General features: G+C 44.7%; 1 protein-coding gene across 2 annotated transcripts; it reads right to left on the bottom strand.

Annotated features, from left to right (window-relative positions):
• Window positions 1–291: 291 nt before the first annotated feature.
• Window positions 292–7,505, bottom strand: LOC103638049 (uncharacterized). Of its 2 annotated transcripts, none has more exons than XR_558528.3 (2): window positions 7,208–7,505; window positions 292–486 (listed from the first exon to the last, which is right to left on the bottom strand). XR_558528.3 is itself a non-coding variant. In XM_035964077.1 (2 exons), exon 1 carries the CDS (start codon window positions 1,274–1,276, stop codon window positions 575–577), a length of 702 nt encoding a protein of 233 aa, XP_035819970.1. In that variant the 5' UTR covers window positions 1,277–3,723; the 3' UTR covers window positions 292–486; window positions 560–574. The 2 variants fall into 2 exon arrangements, 1 of the variants encoding a protein (XP_035819970.1); XM_035964077.1 differs by lacking the exon at window positions 7,208–7,505 and adding an exon at window positions 560–3,723.
• Between the last annotated feature and the right edge of the window lie 638 nt (window positions 7,506–8,143).

The raw sequence follows: 8,143 nt of genomic DNA, 5'->3' as shown, positions 1-8,143 counted from the left end.
TGGGTGTGGCTTTGTGTGCGTTTGGGACATTCATTTGCACAATACATTACATCATTCATTGCATTCATAATTCATTTAGACATTCGTAGGATCATTATCATCATAACATGAAGCACGAACAGAAATACTCCAGCTTCGACGACAAAGAGCTTCGATGAATGCGAAGAAGCTTCGTTTTAAACATACAGGCATTTTATGCAAAGAAATGCTTCGTTGTGTACGAAAAGAAGGGAAGGCGTTTTTCGCCTTTGGCTCAAAAGATACGAATTTCGTCCACAGCAAAGCAATTCGTACACAAATGAAAAAGGTAAAAATATATTACAAGGTATGGACAAATATACACAGTACTGTTTAATTCTCGATTACATTTTTTTGCAAAGATAATGCAAATATTTCCTAAGCTCTATACAGGAAGGTTTAAAGAGAAGCTTCATCTCAGCAACCTTCGGAGTATGCTTCGGGTTATCAACCTTCGGCACCGCTATCCTGCAGGCAAACAATGGTATAAGATAAAAGTAATTATAAGAATCAAGGCAAGTAAGAGGTATAAGTTCCGTACTGGTTTAAGCAGGTTTCAGGCTTCGTCCCCAGCCAACTCTCGTCCACCCTTAGCCCAAATCTGATTGATGAATCTATTTCCGATGCTTCGGGCTTCACTAGGAATATCAATCAGATCTGATGGCGACAGGCTGAAGGTTGGTCTGTTTACTGTCCTCGTGTGCGTGCATCCAGCCTTCAAGAATGTAGCAGCTGTGCCACGAGAGGCTGGCAAAGCACATAAGTCATCGTGCCCAGCTATCACTTCATCGAGTGCATCAACTTCATTTTCAATATATTTGAAGGTACTGGATATGTCTTCAGACGAAGGGGCAATATCTTCAGAACTGGCCCCAACCGAGCTGAAGACCCCCTTTAACTGTTGCACGCAGTGGTTGCCAAATTCCAAGCATGTATTCTGAAGGTCCTTCAATGATTTCTGCAGCTTAGTATTTTTATCAGCTACAGCTTCATACTTTGCTTGCAGATCTTTCTTCTCTTGTTCGAAGCTCTCTGATTTTTCTTTTAAGGTTGTTTGACTTTGGAGAAGCTCCTCGCTTAATCTAGCATTTTCGGCTTGAATTTCTGCGAGCGAACCCTCGATTGCTTGAAGCAGGAAATCCTTCTTCTCTAGAGAAGCTTCGTAATCCTTGATCTTACTCTTCAAGCCCTCGATTATGATTTTATTTTTCTTATCCTCGAGGTCTTGTTGCATCCTCAATGCTTTACTTAACAACATACTCTGTAGAAATAAGCCGACATCAGGAAATTTTGATTCATCACAAAGAAAAACAGAAATTTAGGCAAAAAGAATTTTACCTTGAAATTGGAGTAAAACAAATTGCCGACGATATGTTGTCGTCGGTAGCCGCTAATATCAGCCTCAAGCTTCGGGAAACCGACACTCTTCGATAGGGTGTCGATTATCTTTGCCTCGGTGCGATCACGAATGCATCCTAAGGCTCCTTCGTCAATTTCACCAAAGAGCATAGCTCCTGGCTGGTAGCCACAGTATATCCCATATTTCTATAGCTCCTTTTCAGCCTCAGACAACTCTTGACCCACCAGGTTCCGAAGGTCAAAGTCCCTTTCTTCTGAAGCGGCATCAGCAATCTTTTTTCCTTTGTTAGGCACTGCGGCCATGACCTTCTCTGCAGCCGCAGCTGTCTCTTCTGCAGCCATATCCAAAATAATTTTATCAATCCCTGACAGTGTACTTTCAAGATTGGCAGCTTCGACAGCAGCTGCAGCTTCGGCAGAGGTATCAGCTTCGGCAGTAGCCTCGGCACTTGCAATAGGTGCTATTTCGATGCCGAGGCTAGCGGTGGTGTCCGCTCAATGGCTTGCATGACATTAACAATTCTTCGTTTTTTCTGACCGTCAGCCTTCTCCTTTGTAGCTGAAGGCTCATTCTTCTTCTGTAAAAGTTTCCTCAGTTCTGGCCCCAGAGGACTTAGCAGCTTGATGGGTAAAGATTCAGTCATTACCTTTAAAATTTCTGTTATTTCGGCAGCAAGAGGCATCGAAGGAGTCTCCTCTGTTGCTTCAGTTATCTTCGGCTCCGGAGTTTCAGCCTTCCTCTTCTTCGAAACTGCCGCCTTCGGCTCAGGAGTGGATTTTCTCTTCTTTGAAGCCTTCTCAGCCTCCTTTACCATTCTAGTAGCTTGCCTGCTCAGAATGCTGACAGTTCTTTTTTCTTTTTACCCCTTCAGCACCTTTGTTAATCCTTTTATAATCAGGATATTCAAATTTCAAGGCCTCCATCACCCGGTTCAATCTTCATTTCGGGCAAGTACCGAAGGCTGCGGTCATTAGTTAATCTTCCCTTTTGGTATATTTCCCAAGTATTTCATTGTACATGGTCTCAATCATGTCTAGCCATTCTTTGCAAGGCTTCTTGAATTGTTTTTCAAATTTAAAACGGTAAGCAAGACAGACAAGTTCATGCTTCTTCCCCACTTCTTTCCTCTTCAGCATTCCCCAGCCACTTGACATCGGATATGTTCTATTCACCAAGTATTCTTGCACCAAGTCCCTGGTACTGATCTGCTCAGCTACCACTCTAAATTCTACTTCAGGCATCTAACAGGGTGACCCCAGTTGCATATTGCATAAGGGTCGGGTCATTCCGAAGCTCAAACTCAGTGGACTCATGACCATGGTCATCAACTTCTCCCTCTTTTTCTCGTTAGCCTTCATATAGAACCATTCATTTTTTCCAACCGGTTGACCACTTTGTGCGGTAGCTAAGGACTGGTGCTTTTGTATCCTTTCGATACGCAAAATTGTAACAGCCAAAATTCTCATGAAGGCCATCTGCCCTAGCCTTCGTCTGATAGTGCAGCTCGTGCACTCGGCAGAAAGCTCCAGTATCCGGGCTCATCCCTTGGTTTCGGAGGGCCCAGATAAAGACGCCGAGCCTAACAATAGCGTTGGCAGTCAGCTGATGAAGATATATTTCAAAGTTTTTTAAAACTACCCCTATCATCTCATTAAGGGGGAATCACAGCCCCGCTCTGAAGAAGCTCTTGAAAACGACAACTTCATCCTTCTTCGGCTCTAGGGTAGTCTCTGCTCCAACAAATCGAATAAGCTTACTCTCAGCCTCTCCAAAATAGCCCAATTTCATCATCATAGGCATGTAATCTTCAGTCACAGTAGATTTTTCAAAATCTAGATGACTAGGCTTCGTTGGGATCAGAATGTTGTAGTCTTCTTCACTCTCAACATCTTCACCCTCAACCACAGTCTGTTCAGCTTTGGCATGAGAAGCACCTTCGTCGCCCACAACTAGACCTGATCGTTTCATTACTTCTGAAATTGGTGCCGTTTCAGTGGCCTCGGTTTCGTCCCCCTCACGAGACAGCCTTGCAGTTGATCGCACTCTGGCCATTTCGACGGTTTTTACCGTTTGGCGAAGCTAAACCATCTGACGAAGTTAACCTTAAACGATGAAGTGTTTGCTCGAAAGCGCAATGCAGAAAGCTTCAGCTATGGTTAAATTTTTTAACAGCACAACAATGCAATGGCAATGAATGTTGTGGTAACTCCTCACCAACCTGTCTGTTTATATAGTGCTGCAGGGGGAAGGCGAACCGCCAGGTCACCTGCACTCGCTAAATGGTGGACCGCTCGACGCCTGGAATATTATAATCGTTTCTCGGCAACAAGCTGAGGGAAGGTGTTTTTCGGACCTTCGGCATTCTGAAGCCTTCGAGTTTTTGGCAGATCGAGCTCGTTACGAAAAACGATCTAGCACCGCGAAGGGGCTACTGTTGGGGGCCTTCTTCTCCGCCGAAGGTCCTCTAAGAAAAAACACCTTCGTCAGGACTACATGCAAGCAGATACAACATGAAGATATATGTCGAAGCTACAATCGAAAGAGCTTCGGCATGATGACATACTTAAGACGAAGGGTGGCATCGACTTAAAGAGGAAAAGACCGTGTAGTCCCTGATAGTTTGTACCATGATTATGATTAGTTATTAAGGACACAAATGTAATATTGCCCGAGATGCATCCCATGACTATAAATAGATGAACAGTACCCCCATACTGTTCACGCTGACTTGTAATCATTCACGCGTCACTCCTGCTTTTTCACCTTCTGTCAAGTCGAAGGTACAAATGTAGTTCAAATATCGTTGATGTTTGTTCATGTTATTTAATAAGAATTTGTATAGTCTAATGATTTGAAATGATTATTCATATCCCCTTCGCGTTTCATATGTCTTTGTTCACATCCATGCTGATTAAAATGATGAAGGTATGTCCTTCATGACCTTCGTCCAAAGATCATTATATCCTAAAAGAGATAATGTTTCGAAGGACGAAGGTTTTTAACCATTAACACTTGTGTTGCCTTGTTCTTGATTCATAGCATTTGAGAACAAGTGACCAACACTATTTTTCTTCTTACTTCTTTCGTCTAGGTTTTGCCTCTTTTACAAGTTGTGCTCTCTCCTGTACTAGGGCCCATAGGCGGTGCCCGATTCACCAGGCGTCTATCCAGGATGAGTTCAGGTTGCAATTCCTACGTGCTTAAGTCCACAAGCACATTGAAATTTGAAAAGACTAGAGTGTAGTTAGGTGTAAAGGGTTTCAGTTGACTAATGTGGAAAACTGGGTGAATGAGATAGCTATCTAGTAATTTGAGATGATAAGCAACTGGACCAATCCTTTGTAGGACTTCAAATGCGCCGAAGAAGTTGAACGTGAGTTTTGGATACGGGTGGTTGACAATGGAAGTCTGAGCAGAAGGTTGAAGTTTGACTAGAATTTGTTCACCCACTTGGAATTATCGATCGACCCGATGACGATCGGCGTGCTGTCTCATGCGATTCTGTGCTTTGGCCAAGTTCTCTGTCAGCCATTACATGTGAGTATCCTGATCTATGGCCCAGGTTCTAGCTTTAGACTCCAGCGGTGTTGTCAAATGCAGCAGCATGTCGGCGTTGGGTTCATATCCATACAACGCTCTGCAGGGGAACAACCAAGATATGAATGGAGACAAGAGTTGTACTAAATCTCTGCTGATGAGAGCCACTGCTTCCAATGCTTAGGAGTCTCATGAATAGTACATCGTAGGTACATCTCTAGGCATTGGTTTACTCGCTCCGACTGCCCATCCGCTGTGGGTGATAAGCGGTGCTGTGGAGCGAACCTGTGCCATAGATAGTGAATAGCTCCTTCCAAAATGCACTAAAGAAAATGCGGTCTCAATCTGAGATAATGGTTCTAGGCAACCCGTGGAGCTTTATCACATTGTCAAACACAGCACGAGCAACGCCAGGAGCAGTGAATGGGTGTTTCAGGGGTATGAAATGTGCTGACTTAGTATACCGATCCACAACGAGAATTGAGTTGTAACCTTCATATGAAGGTAAGCCTTCAACAAAGTCCATGGTGACAGCTTGCCAGGCACCCTCTTGAATGGGTAGAGGTTTGAGCAAGCCATTCGGGTGGTTATGGTCATGTTTGGCTTGTTGGCAAACCACACATTGCTTCACGAAGTTCTCCACATCTTCTTAAAGGCCCTTCCAATAAAACAATTGGCTAATACGACGGTAAGTAGCCTTGCCCTCCGTGTAGTGGATTGTAGAGTATGCAATAGTTTGGTTTGCAATGCAAAATTGTTAGCCACCCAGATTATGATGTGATACCATATGATGCCCTAAGACAAAGAATAGCCATGCTCATTGGAAGATTTAATGGCTAGTTAGGCTAACAGTTCCTGAGCTGCTGGGTTGGTAACATAACTGTTCAACACTTCTTGGACCCAAAGTGGTCTATCTTCTAAGACTATGGTAATGCTAGCCAACTGACCTGCTTAGACAAAAGCATCGACCACTATATTTTCCTTCCCTTTCCTGTACACGACTTTAAATTGGAGGCCCATAAGCCATGTCATCGCCTTGTATTGCATGTCAGAATGTAGTGTTTGCTCGATAAGGTAGGACAGACTCTAGTGTTCTATTTAGATTAGGAATCTTGTCTTTGAAGATAAGATCTCCATCTTTCAACTACCATGATCAAGGCTAAGAATTCTTTTCGTATATGGACAATTTCTAGTGTTGCGGCCCCAAGGCTTTACTCAGAAAAGAAACATGTTGGTCTTTTTGAATAAACACTGCTCTAATGCCCATTTCACAAGCATCTATTTCCACAATGAACTGTAGTGCAAAATCTAAAATAGCCAATACCAGGGTAGTGACCATGCCTTGCTTTAACTGCATAAAAGCCTGAGCAACCAGAGGAGACCATAGGAACTATTGCTTCAGGAGGAGATTAGTGATTGGTCTAGCAATGATGCCATAATGCTTGATGAATTTCCTATAGTACCCAGTGAGTCCTAAAAACCTCGTAGGTTAGTAGCATTTGCAGGGGTGGGCCAATCACGCATCGCTGTGGTTTTGGAAGGATCAGTAGCAACCCCCTCCTGGGAAATGATGTGGCTGAGATAATGCAAAGAGGATTGGTACACTTACTCCTTTTCATATATAACTGGTGCTCTGAGTTGGGAAAATACTTGCTAGAGGTGGCTAATGTGTTGCTCCATCGTTGGACTATAAATCAAGATGTTATCCAAGAAGACTAGCACAAACTTCCGAACAGAGTTCATTAGACACTGAAATGTGGTGGGGGCATTGGTCAAACCGAATGGCATGACCTGGAACTGAAAATAGTCATGGTGAGTCTTGAAGGCGGTTTTATGTTCATGTATGGGTAGCTTGCACACCAGATGGTAGCCTGATATCAAATCCAGATTTGAAAGAATTTAGTGCCCGCCAACTCATCCAAAATCTCATCTATAACTAGAATAGGGAATCTCATTTTTATCGTGATTGCATTGAGTTTTCTATAATCCACACAAAAACATCACGTGCCATCCTTCTTTTGGACTAGGAGGACATGAGATGTGAAGGGGCTGGTGCTATAAACAATGAGACCAGATTGCAAGATTTCTCTCTGAAATCTTAGCCGTGCGCTCTGAAATCTACGGCACTCGCGCCTTCTTTTCCTCCTCGGCGATGCCCAGGCGGCGCCGCCAGCTTACCGCGGTGGCGCGTCGCCGGCACACGGCCACTACGCCCAATAGCGCCCCGAATCGATCACCAAGAGGTCCTATACAAAGCGGATGACCGTACGAACTGGATGGGTAGCGACATACCGACGTACGAAGTCCCGACGATGCCGACCGCGACGCGGTGCGGTTCCTCGGAGGAGTATTGCTTGGGTGAGCAATTCCTAGCAATCCTCGTGCCCGCCCGCTTGCACAGACACGATCTGAGAGGTCCCGCGAACTCCACCGGACCCAGGACGGGGCTCGGGCGATGGAGCACGCAGGTGTCGGCGGTGGCGTCGCTTCCTCCATCTTTGGAGACTCTCTCTCTCGACGGCGGCTGGGTTACGAGGGCGAGAAGGAAAACGGTCCCAAGGTCTACGACTTTATAGCCTCAGGAAGTCGGTCCCGGTCCCGGTTCGGCCAGCAACAACCCCAGTCGTCATCGACGTCCGTGCGACTTGCGCGACTGTTTACAAGCAGAGAAGAGGGAGGTCCCGTGCTCCCGGGCCCACGTGTCAACGACTACGGGCGCTTGGCTGAGGGACGAGACGATTTACACCCCCCCCCCACCCCCCACGCACCCATGGACCCACGGCTCAGTCTCGGTTCGGCCGCGCAGCGCGCGCGCGAAAAGATGGGCCGCACAAGAGGGGAGTTGAGATGGGCCAAAAGGAGGTGGCCCAGGCGCAGGAAGACGTCTCTATTCTTTTCTTCTTTTTTTATTTGAACCAAATTTCAAATTTCTATTGTGAAATTCAAATTCTAGTTTGGAGTCAATGTTTAGTTTCAAGATACGCAACCAAAATATCAGAATGAATAAATATTTTTATTATATATATAATATTTCCTATTTATTAAGGAATTTATTCCATGTAACTTTGTATATGTATATATGTGCATGTGTCAAATAGAAGAAGAAATCCATATACAGTAAATGTTCTAACACCTTTACTTATTTCAATTTGGGTATTGCACTCTAGCATTCATGTTACTTACCATCCCATCAAACAATTGGTTGCTTGGCCAGGCCTCAAAAAGAGT

This window comes from Zea mays, chromosome 1, assembly GCF_902167145.1.
Source record: "Zea mays cultivar B73 chromosome 1, Zm-B73-REFERENCE-NAM-5.0, whole genome shotgun sequence".
In the NCBI taxonomy this organism is placed as follows: domain Eukaryota; kingdom Viridiplantae; phylum Streptophyta; class Magnoliopsida; order Poales; family Poaceae; genus Zea; species Zea mays.
This window is presented reverse-complemented; position numbering and strand designations above follow the sequence as displayed.